Source organism: Amblyraja radiata, chromosome 26 (genome assembly GCF_010909765.2).
Source record: "Amblyraja radiata isolate CabotCenter1 chromosome 26, sAmbRad1.1.pri, whole genome shotgun sequence".
NCBI classification, from domain to species: domain Eukaryota; kingdom Metazoa; phylum Chordata; class Chondrichthyes; order Rajiformes; family Rajidae; genus Amblyraja; species Amblyraja radiata.
This window is the reverse complement of record NC_045981.1, coordinates 9,261,640-9,281,048: the sequence shown is the minus strand read 5'-3', so window position 1 is coordinate 9,281,048 and position 19,409 is coordinate 9,261,640. Positions and strand designations below refer to the sequence as shown.

The 19,409-nt window shown below is 38.4% G+C and overlaps 1 protein-coding gene across 2 annotated transcripts in view; it reads right to left on the bottom strand.

The window, feature by feature from the left end:
• The window catches only part of smurf2 (SMAD specific E3 ubiquitin protein ligase 2), a 130,865-nt gene that overhangs the window by 18,842 nt on the left and 92,614 nt on the right, over window positions 1-19,409 (bottom strand). For both annotated transcript variants that reach the window (XM_033044176.1, XM_033044177.1), the window contains exons 11-12: window positions 18,241-18,399; window positions 16,038-16,082 (exon numbers count right to left, since the gene is read on the bottom strand). In XM_033044176.1, the coding sequence (XP_032900067.1) occupies window positions 16,038-16,082; window positions 18,241-18,399 (204 nt within the window). The remainder of the gene's footprint in view (window positions 1-16,037; window positions 16,083-18,240; window positions 18,400-19,409) is intronic.

Here is a 19,409-nt window from a genome sequence, read left to right as displayed (position 1 = left end):
GTTTTCGATTCCTCTATAGTATAAAAATATGTATATTGGCTTTAAATTTATCAAATGATTCCCGTGTCCACAGCCTTCTGGGTTACAGAACTTCAAAGATTCATGGTCTTCTGAGAGAAGAAATTCCACCTCATCCGAGAAGAGTGCTGGTTCACTCGGCCTGGTCTCTCCTCGTGTGGTAAACTTTCCATCCCTAGAACCAGTCTTGTGGATCTCCATTGTGCTTGCAAATATATACTTTTTTTTGGAAAAGGAGGCCAAAACAGCACACGATATTCCAGACACAGTCTGACCAGGGTCTTATATAATTGCATTATGACATCTCTAGTGCTGCACTCCTGTAACGAGGGCCAACATACCAAATGCCTTGCCGAACCATGCCACATTTTAGGTATCAGTGACGTTTACACAAGGAATCCCAGGTCTCTTTGAATATCAACATTACTCAGTCTCTTATCACTTACAAAATTAAGCCCGATATCTGTTCTGTGCACTGCATCTGCTATGCTCTTGCCCACTTGGTCAGCTTGTCTACATTCCCTGAAGCTTCAGCGAACTGAATATGTGTGGGACAATGGAAATGCTCTAATCAATATATTAATTACACAGATCAACTTGCCATTCAACAGAAAAATACAACTTTACACATTATTGCTAGCTTCCTGAGATATAATGAATATAAGCAAGGCAATTCATTTATAAAAAGTGAAAATCAGGCTGCAAAAACAGAAATTAGGATGCTGCAGTCCAAGTTGTCCTAAGTTCCGAGAGGCTATGAAGCATCAACACTTTTTTAATCAACCCAGCTTAAAAAAAAGACAGCAAGAAATAGGGATAGGCTTATCAAGCCTGCTCCATCATTTATTAAAATCATAGCTAACATATTCCAACATTATCTTCTCCCATGTTCAGAAACCTACTATCAGGAGGTTTCACAGGAATGGTTCAAAATGTTGACCACTATGTTTACTCTCAACATATAAATCATCTCATGTTCTTTCAGATCGGGAGCGTAAGAGCAGCAGGGCATAGTTTAACCTTTCAATAGGAACGATTCATCAATTCATTCAGAACCTGGTTCACTAGAAATCACATTAATCTTCCTCGTTCCGATGCTGACTGATCTGTTGGGCAACCACCATGAATTGCATGATCAGTGACCTTCCTTTTACCATTAGGTCAAACGTACTGGCGTCTGTAATGATTGTACAATGTTCAATTGTGTTTGCAACTCCTCAGACAACTAAACCAACCCATGATGCTTGCAGCAAGACACGGAAGTTATTTAGACAAGGATTGATAAATGGCACTCAATGCTGGACAATGTCCATCTATAATAAGAACATCAACCCTTTAATATTGCCAAGCCTCCCACTTTCAATTCTTAGACTAAACACAAGCCAGAACAGCCACATAAGTACTGTGGCTACAACTGTAAGTCCGAGGCTAGGTATTTTAAATCTGGTCGCTCATTTCCTGACTCCCCATAGCCTTTGGCTGTCTGAAGAAGGGTCTCGACCCGAAACGTCACCCATTCCTTTTCTCCAGAGATGCTGCCTGTCTCGCTGAGTTACTCCAGCTTTTGGTGTCTATCTTCGGTTTAAACCAGCATCTGCAGTTCCTTCCCCAAAGCCTTTTCACAGCGTCATGGACAAAGTTGTCCATTTGAATGGCATCTCATCCAACATTCTAAATGTTCACACTTTCCACCAATGGCACACATAATTCTAGGATGCTACATCCTTAAAATGCACTGCAGTTCCTCAAGCCTAGGTCTGTTAGAACTTATGACATTCATCAGCAATCAACACATAGGTAAATGGGAACAAGGGCAATTTGGAATGAGCAATAACAACTTGCTTTACCAAACATGTTCACATCCTGTAAGTAAACTAACATTTTATTCTTGTGTTTATTTTGTAGGAAGCTCCCACTTTGACAGGTTTTTCCTTACCGATGTGTGCATTAGGGAAATTACTGATTGCTTAGATAAGTGTTTACGAGAATATGTGTGAAAATGAGTGCAAAATTATATGGATAAGGCATTTCCTTTACTTACACATAAAAGGAAGATTTCAACGTTGCACAAATAGTTTCCAAATAGCTTTGGAAACTTATGCCTCATTGGTCCATTTTTTGGAAAAAATCACAAATGTAACTTCAGTGTCTGTCTTTTATACCTCAGATTTTGCCATTAACCACTTGCCAGACAACCATGAAGTTCTTTTCAGAAAAGGCACATAGCCAAGTCTAAAGCTCCACTTAATTATAAGCATTTTGCAGTGCTATAACAATTTATTGAAATTTATAATATAAAAACTATTTTTACACAGTGATATTCTCATTTATTGGCTCTGAAGTAGGCAACCCCTGATTATGGTACAATTCCATGCAGGTGACAGAGCTGCCCCCTTGGTTTCTTGTCCTCTCCCTATCAGCCTACCATCCTTCCCAGGAAGACGGTGAGCAAATATTTTCCACTTGTGGGTGGGAAGAGGGATGAGAATAATGGTGACGGTGCAAGTCTGAAAGAGGAAACAAAGAAAAAGATGTGCTGATATGGTGGAGAAGCACAAATGTCAGCATATATTAATTAAGCAGAAGGATCCATGGGGTAAAAAATGATGTCAATTGCTGGGGAAGTGGAGTGGGATGGGGAAAGAGGTTGAATGAGAAATGGGCAACAGAGCTGCAAAGTTCAGTTTCCCTTTATGCAAGCTCAGGGTCTTTTATTTTCAGAAACTGCTCAACCCAACTGAACATACACCTTGCATGAGACCTACAAGATCTTTGACTGAATGACCATATCGTGCAAAGATGATGCACAAATTTCTTCTTAAATCTTTCATGAAATATCAAAATTAAGTAGCATCAGCACACTTGTCATTTGCTCCACTCAACCACTGATATTCCACCAATGGAGACTAATGCTGATCTGTTCCAAGTACAAATGGGAATCCAAATCTTAGTGGAATATCATCAGTGTTTCATCATGATGGTTCAATTTTTCACCAGCTATGAACAGATGGAATTAATATTAATAAACTATTTTAAAAAAACACCCAAATTTGATCCTGCACAGCTTGGAAAATAATTTGAAGAAGAAAAACCAAGACTCTCATGCCCTAGCTTCAAAACACTCACAATAACTTGTATTTGCAAAAGCGATCGTTAACTTATTCCAAAAGAGGTAGATTGAATAATAATTCTTCAACTGCTATGGAACTGCATTTAGAAACTATTCGCCTTTTGAATTAAAAAAAGACAATTCACATGGCAGGGAATACAAAATGTTTGTGTGGACAAGACATTTTAAAGGTACTGCATACACACAGCTAGAACATGCAGTTAGCAGTTCATTGTGGCAAACTAAAGTTTTACATCAATGAGGTAACAACTTGAATTGCTTCAGCCATGTGTTTAAGTTCCACAAATTGAGGTTATTATGGTTGCTGTATCTCTGAAAGAGACATCACAGGGCAAAGATCAGTGTTCCTTTTGATAAATTACATCTGACAAGTCTGAGTACTGTTCCTGCTTGTGTGTGCTTGATGTGAAAGAGGAAGCTTTCATGGGACTGGTGACTCCAATATAAATAAAAGAGCTTCATTCTCACTTCATGCCCCTCCCTTCACAAATGTCAACAGGAAGTCTCATCTTATTCATTATATGCATGGCAGACAACACTGTGGAGCCAACTATTAAATCCATCCCGAGATACAAGCATACACTGACCCCAGAAGATGAGAATAGTGAATGGCTTATTCATAAGGCACCTAGAACTCAGATCAAATGGAGGAGTTGTTTGATTGGTTAGGGAAAACTTTCCTAATCCTCTTCCTTACGTGGTAATGTACAGAAATCAAAAAAGGGTAAGATGTTTTGTAATATATCTCCAAGGCTATGACTGGAATCAGATTGAAATCATGGACCAAAATCTTTCAACCCAATATTAAATCTTGGAAAAAGCAGACATTTTTGTAACAAGGTCCTTGTAAACCTCTGACTGTATTTATTAAAATTGCATCTGCCTTTAAGCACACAGGAAATTGATCTCTAGGCAAGCATATACAGTGCCCTCCATATGTTTGGGACAAAGACCCATCATTTATTTATTTGCCTCTATACTCCACAATTTGAGATTTGTAATAGAAAAAACACACATGTGGTTAAAGTGCACATTGTCAGAATTTAATAACGGCCATTTTTATACATTTTGGTTTCACCATGTAGAAATTACAGCAGTGTTTATACATAGTCCCCCCATTATCATTTCTAAATGTTAAAGCTATTCTCTCTTTGTTAGAGATAAATATTATAAATCCAACCCCTGATTCTGAATGACAAGCTTAAGAAGATGGGGGTGGATTCCACATTTATCTCCTGGATATACGACTACCTGACGGGTCGACCACAGTTTGTCAAGCTGGGGGACAGTGTCTCTGGCACAGTGGTGTGCAATGTTGGAGCCCCACAGGGAACGGTTCTGGCCCCTCTTCACCCTGTATACAGCAGACTTTAACTATAAGTCTGACACATGCCACGTACAGAAATATTCAGATGATACAGCGATTGTGGCATGTGTAAGGAACAGGCAGGAGGAGGAATACAGGAACTTGACCAGTTCCTTTTGTGCCTGGAGTGAAGAGAACTGTCTCATCCTGAACACAACTAAGACTAAAGAGATGGTGGTTAACTTTGGCTGGTCCAAGCTCCCCCTTCAGCCGGTCAACGCTGCAGGGGCTGACATTGAGGTGGTGCAGACATATAAATACCTTGGAGTGCACCTTGATAACAAACTGGACTGGTCTGTCAACTCTGACTCCCTCTACAAAAAAGGCCAGAGCAGACTCTTTTTCCTCAGAAGGCTCAAATCCTTCAATGTGTGTAATGATATGCTGCACATGTTTTACAACACTGTGGTTGCAAGTGTTATTTTCTATGCTGTTGTCTGCTGGGGCAACAGCATTAGTGCAAAAAACAACAAGAAGCTGGTCAAACTGGTTAAACGAGCTAGCTCAGTGCTGGAGGGGAGAGTAGACTCTGGGATGGATGTGCTTGAGAGGCGTATGAGGCACAAGGTGCAGGTCATCCTGAAAAACCCTGTGCATCCCCTCCATGTAATTCTGGAGAGTCAAAAGAGCACTCGGAACAACAACCGGCTCCTCTCCCTGCCCTGTAGAACGGAGCGGTTCAGGAGATCCTTCACCCCTGCAGCCATTAGATTTTATAATTCGGACTGCTAGGTGCATTTTTGCAATTTTTTAATTTTTAATTGTTAATTATTGGTCTTTTTAAGTATTTATTGCTCTCAGGCAGTGTCCACATTGTATTCTATGTATTTTCTGTCTGCGTTCGTTTTGAATCTGTGGGTTTGTTGGTTGGGGGCTTCTGGACATCTGAATTTCCCTGAGGGGATCAATAAAGTATTTATTATTATTATTATTATAGATTATATTAGCATAATCACATGATGACTGGAATTATAAACATCGAAGCTAATGAAAGCTTCAAACTATATGGCTGAACAGAACAAGCCACAGGAGGCTTTGTGTACACCTGTAATTAAGCAGAAAGATAGATCTTAACAATCAATCTAGAGAATGAAAGGTCCATGGGGCAAAAAGAAAATGCAGGAGAGGACTGCTTAAGAGGGTTTGAGCAAGACTCAATTTATGTTGACCAGGCCTCTAACAAATGAGGCAATTTAGCAGCGAGTAAGGTAAATCAGATTTGGGATGTATTAAAACCTTAATATTTAACCTCCACTCCAAGGCATCTATAGGAAACATTAAAAAGGCAGCCAATACTACTAAAGATCCCACCATCCTGGCCATGCTTCTATTTCACTACTACCATTGGGAAGAAGGCAAAGAGGCATGGAAACCGTGATGACCAGATTCAAGAACAGCTTCTTCCCAGCAATAACACTACACGACACTAACCTCTGCAATCATGATCTTCTTTAGACTGTGTTATTTAGTTGCATTGCAGACCCTGTTCCCCCCCCCCCCCCCTATTATGGTTACCTAGTATTAGAGTTATTAATTTATTGTCTTTTTGATTATTATATTTAATCTGTGTGTTATTGCATTTACAGCCTGCTAAGCTGCAACAAGCAAACATTTAATTCGTTGTCCACACATATGACATATATTGACTCTTGAAATAGTGAGTATACTTGGCACTTTATAAATCACAATCACATTTGGAATTATGCATATGTTTTCTGGTCACAACACAATACAAACAGATTTCCAAAGGGACTAAATAATGTGGACCATCACCATCAGTACAGAACAGCAGCAGGTCAATTTCAAAACTAGTCTTAAGAAACAATTTCAAGGAGCAAGCGCTCAATCAATTTCCCCACAGTGGAAAAGATATCTATTAATCTTTCAAGTAACATTTATTTAAAAAACTAATTTGGGATATAAAATGCAGATAAATGTGATATATTTGATAAATGTAGCATGCCGAGGTGCATCACAGACCTGCAGTGAGCTTGATTATTTTAGCCACAACCAAGAGAGTGGAGCATGATCAAGATGGGCCATGGCTATTTACATCCAACAATTCATACATTTCACTGAAATACAAATGTATCTATTGTGTTAAGGCTTGTGGCTCCTATAATGCAAACACGAACAGTAGATTTCTTGCATTAGAGTTTCATTTCTCTAGTTTCGCTCACAAAACAGAGCCCAATGCAATCAACGTCAAATAAAATACTGAACACAACCTCTCCAATAGTTACCAGCAAAATCTTGTTGCCACGAATAAACCACGGCCTGTGCTTTTTTCAGAATAAATGGCAAATGTGTGCAGGAATTACATAAATCTAATTTAAATATTTTTTTAAATGAGAGCCTATTAGATTTAGAGTTAGATTTAGAATTAAGGAATATGGGGAAAAGCAGGAACGGGGTATTGATCAGCCATGATCATATTAAATGGCTGGCTTGAAGGGCCTACTCCTGCACCTATTTTTCTATGTTTCTAAATCATTAAATTTAGTGACATCACAATTTTAAGGTTAAAAATAAATTAGTGCTCATAAAATCTGGGGTGTCAGTGTTTTTAAATTTCTCCCAGTTTCATCTTAGCAAAGTGCATATAATGTATGCTGAAGGCATAAACATTTCCAGATACACAGAAGATTTCTGCACATTCAAAACGAATGGGATAATGCACAGCAACACTCACTAAATCAATGAACTAGGGCCTGTATTCCCAAATTACTCCCTTTTGACTGGTTATTTATTAGATGCTTAACAAAATAAATTTAGATAACAGCAAATCTTAAATAATTTCTCGTTGTTGTCTCCCATTGTGGTTTTTATGCATCATGAAAAATCTAAACACTGCACAATTGTGCTCATAGTCTTCCTCACCATAAAGTTTGAGCATACCAGACATCTGACAAAAAAATTTTTTTCCCTTTTACTGAACCTTTAGAATTACATTTACTTCTAATGAATCTTGACTGAAAGAAGTGTAATAAATAGTTCCCATTTTCTGCCAAAGCTGCCCAGCAATGATTATTAAGATGAATACAAGAGCATTCATGCAGAATTAGCCTCTTCTCCTCAAAAGGATAGCCAGGCCTCACTATGGATTGTGGCAGGCACAAAACTACATGGACAGGAAAAATTTGGAGTGATTATGGGCTAGACTAGGACAAGTTTAGTTTGACAAATTGGACAGCAGATGAAATGAGCCATTGGGCCTGTTTCCGTGCTGTATAGCTTCTCCAGTGCTAATTTACATTCCTTCATTCTATAGTACAATTAATTTTTGACTTTATGGTCACCTTATGGTATCTAGGAATAAAACTATTAATCCAAAATGAAAGTGTGAATATTTATACTATCAGGCTCAATCAGATGGCAATAGGAATAAGATTTCCACAGAGGAAATAGTCTAAGATATTGAAAACTAAGTTTTTATAATGCATACAAAAACGATATAAAAGTTAAGAGAAATACTGCACAGTGTACCCTGAAAATAATATGTCTGCTATGAATTTGGGTCACTACCCCCCAATAGAGAATGGAGAAATATATCTTTAAAGAGATACCAATTTACCTTGGAAAGCATTGAAATAATGGTCCTATAGAACCTACAACCACAAAAATATTTGACTTGGTTTTTCCAAGTCTAGCATGCCAGAATGCTATTCCTTCTTAAGAACTGCCAATATCATCAGAAATTCAATCGCCATGGGCAAAGTTTGTCGTTGACTCTTCAAACAAGTTTGATTTATCTCTGTTGCAATTCTACTCAGTGCAGTTACAGTGGATTACCAATGATGGAACAGAGGTTCCAATATTTACACACAATAAAGCTACAAGGCAGAGACAAATTAGTCTTTTGACTCGTCTGATATCATTTTGCCATAATCCAACAGAGGCTCTATAAGGCGCTGGTCAGGCCGCATTTCGAGCATCCACTGTGAGCAAATGTGGGCCCCATATCTGTGGAAGGATGTGCTGGCTCTGGAGAGGGTCCAGAGGAGGTTTACAAGAATGATTCCAGGAATGAGTGGGTTAGCATATGATGAGTGTTTGACAGCACTGCGCCTCTACTTGCTGGAGTTTATAAGTTTGTGGGGGGACCTCATTGAAATTGATTACAGAATAATGAAAGGCATAGATAGAGTGGATGTGGAAAGGATGTTTTCACTGGTAGGAGTGTCTGGGACCAGAGGTCATAGCCTCAGAATTTAAATGCGCTCTTTTAGAAAGTAGGTGAAGAGGAACTTCTTTCGTCAGAGGTTAGTTAATCTGTGGAACTCATTGCCACAGAGGGCTGTGGATGCCAAGTCAGTGGATACTCTTAAGGCAGAGATAGACAAATTCTCAATTAGAACAGGTGTCAAGGGTTATGGCAGAAGGCAGAAAAATGGGATTAGGAGGCAGAGATCAGCCATGATTGAATGGCAGAGTAGACTTGATGGGCCAAATGGCCGAATTCTACTCCTAATAAGGTGAACAAAGGCAAAGTATATTTTAAAATCAACATTTTCAAAGCTTATTCAATTCCATTCATTACTTAATTTCCATATTGACATCAAAGAGAGAAAAGAGAATAGAACAATGATATTAAGAGGATAAAATAACAGGGATACCATTGCTTGTTATTTTATAATCAATTCAAAACATAATTTAATAGTAGCTGCAAAAGTAGATGACTTGTGTTAAAATAAAGATTCATGAATTAGGAGATAGACACAAAATGCTGGAGTAACTCAGCAGGACAGGCAGCATTTCTGGAGCGAAGGAATAGGTGACGATTCGGGTCAAGACCATTCTTCAGACTGATTATATCTACCTTCGATTTAAACCAACATCTGCAGTTCCCTCTTATTCATAAATTTGGAGATTAACTACCTTGGAAAATGTTATATTTGATGCAAATATAGATGAAACCAATTTTAATGCAGGACGATTCAAAAGTTGTAATTAAATACAAACATAAAAATGTTATATATTTGCACGATCAAATGAAAAAAAGTTTTTTTCTTTAGTGGATACTTAAAACACATTTTATTAATGAGCAATATAACTACTTTTAAACTTTGTCACAATATGCCTTTTCATAACTGATCAAGAGTTAAACCACACACTTATTACATAAATAATAACACTCAGTTTTAAACTAGTCACTGCACAACTGTGAAATAAAACAAAAAAAGACTTTGTTGAAGGCAGGTCAGCAGACTGTCTGGTTTCTTTACAAAGTTAGAAATGGTCTGACAGAATGATATGCTCTTTTCCATTATTAAGAACTTTAAACCATTTCACTGACATTTGGAAGCTGCTGAAGGAAGCTGAGTGCATTTAACTATGCATACACAGAGATCAAGTTTCTGGATTAGAAAATGGCACAAGCAGACAGTCCATGCTCTCAATATTCATTTGCATGGAATCAGAAGTATGTTTCAGTAAAAATTGCCTCATTAATAAGGAGAGTCAAATACACCAAATTGTCAACACTTCCTGCCAGAGCAAATTCCAGATCCCAGGTTGTCAAAAGTTTGCACTCAATGCAGGTCATGTGTATTGCAGAAGGGTCTGAAGGAAAACTGGAGGGTGAGTCAACACAGGCTCTTTCAATGTGTTTGACATCAGTTGGTTAATTACAGTAAATGCTTCAGGGCAGGTTATTTGTCTGCTGTCTTTACTTAAAAATTATGCTCATTCCTTGGAAAAGAGGAATGGAAAAATTAAATTGAATTGAGGAAAAAGTACTTTTAAAGTTAATACTATTTATGATTTTAGACCTTGAATAAATACATTTAAACATTTGCTGCATGTGGTTTCCACCCAGATTACACCAACTCTGGACTCTATCCAGTTAAGAGGTCAACCCAGACAAGTGAAAATAAAGTTGGGATAAGCAGACAGTCGTCAAGATAGTACAGCGGTTTCTCATAATGATGTTTATTACATGCTTCTGCTAACAGCAGCATATAAAAAGTAGCATCCTTCAGCCTCTGTGGTGTCTGGGTATTTACCAGAAACTGTCTGCAATTCTAGGTCAGTAAACGTGTCTTACTATAAACACTGTTCCTTGAACCCATAACCTTCATCCTATCTTCTAACATCTGTTACTAATGTTATTTCATTGACTGACTGAAAACCAACTCAGTTGAATCACACACATACATTCACATACATAAGCACTAACATAATAAAACAGACTAATGATGTTAGAAGACAGATGAAAATATACTTGGTAGGACTGAATACATAACTCTGTTGATGAGCTAGACAGGTTCCTCTAGGAGGGAAAAAACGCATATTTTAAATCAGATTCCAAGTTACCACAAAATACTGTTCCACACCTGCCTGATACATAGCCGTATTCACAGCATCTCAAGAACAGCACACCAAAGTATTCTCTCAATTGCCAAAGAGTAAATTGCAGGTTTGTGTGGGTTAGAAAATGTAGAGTAAGAGGGAAGATTTTTTCTTGATGTATTTAAGTATTTGACCACACACATTTAGATCTATTTCAAACACTGAAAAAAACTTTGAGCTTTCTGTTAATGGGAATGTATGCACATACAGTAATTGCAGACTATTACAGTATTTGTCCTGCCAAATTTCAGAAATAACTAATGGAAAAATGCTTTTCAAAACTTCCACCGTATAAAATTCTCCCATTTCATCTTGCTGCTTGGTCTAGACAGCACAGAAATTTATTAGGGAACCTGCCGGTCGGTGTTGCACAAGGTTCTTTTATTTGAAATTAAGCCCTTTGCCTTTTGATTCTATTTGCAAGTTTGCTCAGGAATCATTATGATAGATATTTACAGCATTTGGCCAATGTAGATCCAGCCTGGTTTGGACAAAAGAAAATAATCAAAAATGCATTTATTTTGCTATTTTGTAAAAGAGACTGTGATTCTGAGCCCTAGAAAGGGAACAGGGTTTGTTGTGCCCTTCAAAACTGCTCACGACTGAAACAGAAATCAGAAAATATCAAATCTTGAGCAACATCTTAATGCCTCATGTTTATTTTTAATGTATTGAAATTATTGGTGGATGGATTCGTTCAATAGGGATATAGAAGTAAAAGCAATTCCCTCAAGATTTTTTTTATCATGAATAGCATTACTCAGTGGATGATATTTTCTGTAAATCAAAAACTGCAGATGAACTGAAATAAAAATAGAAAATGCTGGAAAAATGCAGCAGGTTTGGAAAGCATTGGAAAGAGTCAGAACTGAGAAAAAAAAATCAAGTTAGTTAAAGTAGCAGAGAAGATGGGGGAAGGCCACGGGTGGAACAAAGGGAATGCCTGTAATATGTTGAAATGATGCAGTCATTAAGTGGATGGCTGAGCTTTTTATGTAATGTGCGGCTAATATTGTGAAGTCTCGATGTGCCCAGCAGCCCAATGATAGAAAATAAAGGAAAAGTGGAATGGCAAGCACAAATAGGCAATATTAATACAAACAGAAAGAGCAAATTATCTGAAATTGAAGAATTCAGTTCTGAGACCTGCAGTCTGCAACATGCCTGGATTTTTTAAAAAAGGTGCTGCTCCTCAATATTACATTGGCTTCATTGTAGTAGAGAAAGAGGGGTCAGGGTGAGAGTGGCTTGGTGAATTTAAAATGGCAGGCAACACCTTACCTGGAAAGACTATTTGGTTCCCCGAACAATATTCTGTGTCCAATGAGAAGAATAGGTCAAGGTAAATGCACAGAATCTCTTGCCCAGAGTAGGAGAATTGAGAACCAGCGGACATAGGTTTAAGGTGAGGGGGAAAAGGTTTAATAGGAACCCAAGGTCATGAGTAATAGGAGTAGAATTAGGCCATTCGGCCCATCAAGTCTACTCCGCCATTCAATCATGGCTGATCTATCTCTCCCTCCTAATCCCATTCTCTTGCCTTCTCCCTATAACCTCTTGACACTAATCAAGAATCTGACACTGTACTAATCAAGAATCTATCTATCTCTGCCTTAAAAATATCCACTGACTGCCTCCACAGCCTTCTGTGGCAAAGAATTCCACTGATTCACAACCCTCTGTCTAAAGAAATTTCTACTCATCTTCCTAAAATAACATCCTTTAATTCTGAAGCTATGACCTCTAGTCCTAGACTCTCTCACTAGTGGAAACATCCTCTCTACATCCACTCTATCAAAGCATTTCACTATTCTTTATGTTTCAATGAGGTCCCCCCTCATTCTTCTGAACTCCAGCGAGTACAGGCCCAGTGCCGACAAATGCTCATTATAGATTAACCTACTTATTCCTGGGATCATTCTTGTAAACTTCCTCTGGACCCTCTCCAAATCCAGCACATCGTTCCATAGACATAGTGCCCAAAATTGCTCACAACATTCCAAATGCAGCCTTACCCGCACCTTATAAAGCCTCAAGATTACATCCTGGTTTTTGTATACAAGGCCTCTTGAAATAAATGCTAGAATTGAGTTTGCTTTCTTACTACCGATTGGACTTGCAGATTTATTTGTTGGGAATCCTGTACCAGCACTCCCAAGTCCCTTTGCACCTCTGATTTCTGGGTGCTCATCCCATTTAGAAAATAGTCTATGCCTTTACTCCTACTACCAAAATGCATGACTCCACACTTTGCTACATTATATGCCATCTGCCACTTCTCTGCCCACTCTCCCAACCTGTCCAAGTCCTTCTTCAGAGTCCCTATTTTCTCTACACCACCTGCCCCTCCACTTATTTCATATCATCCGCAAACTTTGCCACAAAGTTTTCAATCCCCTCATCCAAATGATTAATATACAACGTGAAGAGTAGCGGCCCCAGAACCGACCTTTGCGGAACTCCACTAGTCACTGGCAGCAACCATAAAAAGCCCGTTATTGCCACTCTTTGTCTTCTGCCATCCAGCCAACCCGCTATCCATGCTAGTATCTGTCCTTTGATACCGTGGGCTCTCATCTTCCTAAGCAGCCTAACGTGTGGCACCTCATCAAAGGCTTTCTGAAAATCTAAGTAAACAGCATCTACTGACTCTCCTTTGCCTGTCCTGCTATTTATTTCCTCAAAGAATTCCAGCAAATTTGTAAGGCATGACCTCCACCTTCACAAAGCCATGCAAACTTTGGCCTATTTTATCGCAAACTTCTAAGTACTCCGTAACGTCATTCTTAATAATGGACTCTAATATCATACCAACCACCAAAGTCAGACTAACCGGCCTACAGTTCCCACTGTTCTGCCTTGTTCTCTTTTTGTGCAGCGGGGTAATATTGGCAATTTCCCAAACATATGGGACCACTCCTGACTCTAGTGATTCCTGAAATATCACTATCAATGCCTCCACAATCTCTAAAGCCACCTCTTTCAGAACCTTAAGAGTGCAGTCCATCCGGCCCAGTTGACCTATCCACCTTCAGCTCTTTCAGCTTCCCAAGTACCTTCTCCCTGGTAACAGCCACTGCACCAACTTCCACCCCGACTCTCTTGAATTTCAGGCACGTTGCTGGTGTCTTCCACTGTGAAGACTGATGCAAAAGTTATTCAACTCCTCTGCCATTTCTATATTCCCCATTATCACTTCTCCTGCATCATTCTCCAGCGGTCCAACTCTCGCCTCTTTCTTGCTCTTTATAACTGAAGAAACTCTTGCTATCCTCTTTGATATTATTGGCTAGCTTACCTTTGTATTTAATCTTTTCTCCCCGTATTGTCTTTTTCGTTACCCTCTGTTGTTCTTTAAAAGCTACCCAATCCCATTAATCTTCACTATGTTATACGCCTTCTCTTTAGTTTTATACTGCCCTTGACTTCCCTTGTCATCCACAGTCGCCTCTTTCTCCTGCTAGAATCTTTCTTCCTCTTTGGAATGAAAAGATCCTGCATCTTCCGGATTATTCCCAGAAATTCCTGCCATTGCTGCTCCACCGTCATCCCTGCAAGGGTCCCTTTCTAGTCAACTTTGACCAGCTCCTACCCTTTACCCAGCTGCAATACCCACACATCCAATTTCACCTTGTCCCTCTCAAATTGCAGAATAAAACGTATCACATTGTGGTCGCTACCTCCTAATGGTTCCTTTACCTTGAGTTCCCTTATCAATTCCATTCATTGCATAACACTAAATCCAAAATTGCCTTTTCCCTGGTCGGCTCCACTACAAGCTGCTCTAAGAATCCATCTCGGAGGCACTCTACAAATTCCCTTTCTTGGGGTCCAGTACAAACCTGATTTTCCCAGTCTACCTGCATATTGAAATCCCCCATGCCCACCGTAGCATTGCCCTTTTAACATGCCAATTTTATCTCCTGATGTTACTTGTATCCTATACCCTGGCTACTGTTTGGGGGCCTGTAAATAACTCCCATTAGGGTCATTTTACCCTTATAATTTCTCAGCTCTATCCACAATGACTCTACATCTTCTGATCCTATGTCACCCCTCACTAAGGACTGAATTTCATTCCTAGCCAACAGGCTACCACACCCCTCTGCCCACCTTCCTGTCATTCTGATATGAAGCATAAACCTGAATATTTAGCTCCCAGCTCCAATCCTCTTGCAGCTACGTCTTGCAGGCACTCAAAGCATGGACTGCTGTCAGAACCACACACTTTATAAATGTTAAATATTGAATGGTTCAACAAAGAGAAATGTAATTCAGACAACCATCACTGATTTTATAATCCTGGTGATACCAGGGACACGGAATAGTAAAATTCTAAGAATGACAAACAGAATGATCCCCAAGCAAACAAACAATCCTGTTATTATTCTTGACGTTATGTAATTATCAACATCAGATAAATTATGGGTATACTTCATTGCTTACTACCTGTAAAATGAAGGGTGGGCTACGATAATTTAATCAAAAACATTTTGAAAAATCCTATCAATTGAAGTTATATCATGTTATAACATCAGTTGGTACTATGTGAGGAGTTAAGACTGATACCTTATTTCTAACCCTTTCCTAATACATTACCACTCTCCATAGTACAAAACTGTGAGAGAAAAAAAATGCAGATTGATAAAAATTACACTGTTTAATCCAAGACGGACAATACGATTCACAGATTAACCGCAAATAACATAAAATAGCCACCCACTGGGCTACAGTCAACCCAGACTTTTTTTCCAAACCATAATTTTGTCAACTATCTTTTTACTTTTGGTAATTCCAAGTCAAATTCAAAGGTTATCAAACATGTATCCACTCTTATTATATTTTATGATTTAGTTGGCAACATGCTTCTCCACGATAATTAATATTACCAAAATCCACCAGGTTCACCCTCCTAACTTTTGTTTGATTGTTTGAGTCCTTAAAATGCTATTTTTGCACTATTTAGGGCATCTATTCCATCATCCAATTAATTTTCAGCAATGGGTACCTATCCAAGAAAAATCAACCCCCCTGATAATCAGGATATACCACTCATCCAATCTTACTTTCCTTTTTCCTTCTCCTGTCCAATATAAGCTATTTCCGAATTAGAAAATGTGAATGAATAAAGTGGCATTGCTCATCTTTCAGATAATGCTCCAATTACTTCACCTTGTATGTTGATACTGTAGATTTGATCCTTGGTTCGTGTCCCTCCTTCAGCACAGTATCCATAATAAAAAATAAAAATAAAACAAAGTATAGTAATTAATTATTAAAAAATCAATTTAAAGCATTCATCCATTATTATGCATTGTGCCTGACTTCAATGCAAAGTAATAAAAGTAAAATAAAAAGTAACAATGGGTTATAGCGACACCTGCTGGTGCTGGTAGGTAGTCGAACCCTGCGGTCGGTTACCTTGGTCATGTGACTGTGGGAGGGGTTTTGTTTTCGCACGTTTCTGGGCCAGCCCCATTCAATACTTCGACCACCGTTGTGGTAACATCGTTTTGTATTAGCTGTCATTTGATCCTTGTTGTTTTCACTGCTTTGATAATAAAGCTCGTTTGTGAAAACGACTGACGTCTCGACTCGCTAAATTGGTGACCCCGACACACTAGATGCAGAAAGATTGTTCCCGATGTTGGGGAAGTCCAGAACAAGGGGTCACAGTTTAAGGATATGGGGAAAATCTTTTAGGACCGAGATGAGGAAAACATTTTTCACACCGAGAGTGGTGAATCTCTGGAATTCTCCGCCACAGAAGGTAGTTGAGGCCAGTTCATTGGCTATATTTAATAGGGAGTTAGATGTGGACCTTGTGGCTAAAGGGATCAGGGGGTATGGAGAGAAGGCTGGTACAGGATACGGAGTTGGATGATCAGCCATGATCATATTGAATGGTGGTGCAGGCTCGAAGGGCCGAATGGCCTCCTGCACCTATTTTCTATGTCTATCTAATTTTCATTTGTCCTTTCAAATAAAAGGTGGATAATCGCTGTACCATTTTATGGTTTTCATCACTAATCTTGAGTCACTGTATTGATTACTGCTGTCGCATGCACGACTGTTTCTTTAATATCCACTTCCCTTTTGAAGTCTTTCTTCCTGCACTAATTATATTTATTTTACTTTGTTGTAACAGCCATCCACCGATTAATTTAAAGAACGTATTCAAATCCTTTGAGACAGATGGTACTCCTTTGCAGTTATGGGGCAAATGTTTCACGCCTCCTTTCCAAAACAAAATCCAAATAATGTGCTTTGGGATTTGGAACATGATCAGCAGTCCAAGCTATACTAATTAAAAACTCACACAGCGAACAAATCTGCCCAGAAAGGCTATCCCCTTCATCCAAATGTTCCAAAGCTTCTACCCAACATTTAACATTCATTTGTATCTGTAAAATGGGAGCTGAAAATGATTGAGGCAATATTCAGTTCTTTGGATGCTTAAATATAAATCTAAAATGTTAATCCAAAATCTGAATTATGCATAAGCAGCATAATTTGCCCCACAATAAAATATCCAAGGAAATTTCTATTGGACTGAAGATGGCTATTAAGGAAATTGCTCAATTTATTGGACATTTAAGTTATTTGACTGCACTTGACAGAACATTCTTTGTAATCAGCTAAATCATCTGTACGCATTCTGGATTATACATTCATGTATGTTCACTATCGTGAACACTTGTTCTCTACCAGTTTCAAACTCATGCAACAGATGCAATTCCAGCTGGGAAATTTTATTTGGTACAAAATACTTTTTGCATGTTTTTTTCTCCATTTCTGGATCTTTTACACTGAAGATTTATCCTATTTGTTACTATAATCTCCATTTGATCATGGATTAATTAGTTCTGCCATACAGTAAAAAGTCACTGCAGAGACCTCAGGTGCTTGTCATGAAAGAAAATGTTAAACATATTTTGTGAACCATCAGATGGGAATATCATCAAACAAAAGTTATTTTTTCCCTCAAAGCAAGACATTCTGTGCACAGGCAGAACATTAAAGACTAAGTGTTTAGTAACAAAACATAACTCTGAGAAGTCTGGAACATTTAACATAAATCAGAGCTGTTGGCAAATCTGAAATATTTCAACCCTGCTAATAGCCAAGCTTCAAATGTTTTGATGGGACAATTTAATAAGTGTACAACCAAACTATTCCAGACTGATGTTAATATTTGTTTTCAAATGCTGTTTAAACAGCTGCATTGGGGGAAAAAAAAACAATACCAATTTAAATAATAAGGACATCCAAAAACCATGTTTGTAATTCACTGTGTAAAATAATTTAAATTTTTTAACAAGATGTCCGGGCGGGAAAGGGGTGAAGTCAGGGACAAAAAAGTTTAATTACTTACTTTAAAATAAAATGCAAATTAGCGGACAATCTTGGGTCTGTAAACTGTGTTGTTCTGTTGTTGTGGTCAACAAAGTAGACCCTTCCTGTTGCTGTGTTGCGAATTTCCCAGCCCGGAGGTAACGGCCCTAGTTCCTCACAATTTACGTTGCTAAGATCCCTGCAAAACAAACATAGACGGCTACCTCAGCGTGCTTCATGCCAAACCAATTAAAATGGTAAGGAATACAATTCCATAATGTCAGAAAAACCAGAGTGTTCCAAGAACTTGATACTTTCTGCTAGAATCCTTTAGTATCCCAAGATACAAGCTTACAAAACCTGCATAGGCCTCAAAACTAGGCTGTCATATCATTAATCTACATTTTAACCACAGTCTCAGCCAAATGGCTTTATCCCAAGGAATAAATCCATTAAAAACAAATGTTCCGGTACCTTTCACATTCATATTATGCTGAGAGCTCTTCCCAAAGTACACAGAAACAGAAAAATTTGCTTTCAACCAAAATCTTTACCACAAAATGTATAACATATCTATGCTCTGTGACACTGCCCGCAACCTGGATAGTCTGTTTGGCAAGTTTCGTTCAAATAAACTTTTTTTTTTTTTTAATCCCCTCATTGTTTTAACATTCATTCTTTCCAAAAATGCTCCCGCTCAACAACTGCGCTGATCCCTAGCTAAATCTGAAGGCAACTGACCTACTCTTGGACCTCTGCCAAAAGTTTCCTTTAACTGGGTGCCAATTGCTTTGTGACATACGTAGATGCATTCTCTACCTATGTGTAGAATTGCTTAGCTTCCAATTAACGTCTACTAGTGGCAAGAATTTCTCAAAGGAAGAATTTCCAATCTTAACTGGGACATTACAATCACTGTGATGTCACCAACTGTTGTGAGCCTAACAATGGCCAGAGCAGGGACAAGTTGTACAGCCTATTGTTTTGATAGGGAAACACTAAGCAGAGTAGAAGGTAATGCAAAAGAGGAAATAATATTGAAACATATATTGTCGTTATCAAGCAGTTTTAAATAAGCACATAAAATTCAATTTCTTAAGAATATTAATTTTTTGTATTGCACATCAATATTTCACTAACACAAAGGGTTCCACAATTTTTACATTCTAGATTGAAAAGAGTTATAAGAAATAATGTGGGTTTTTAACA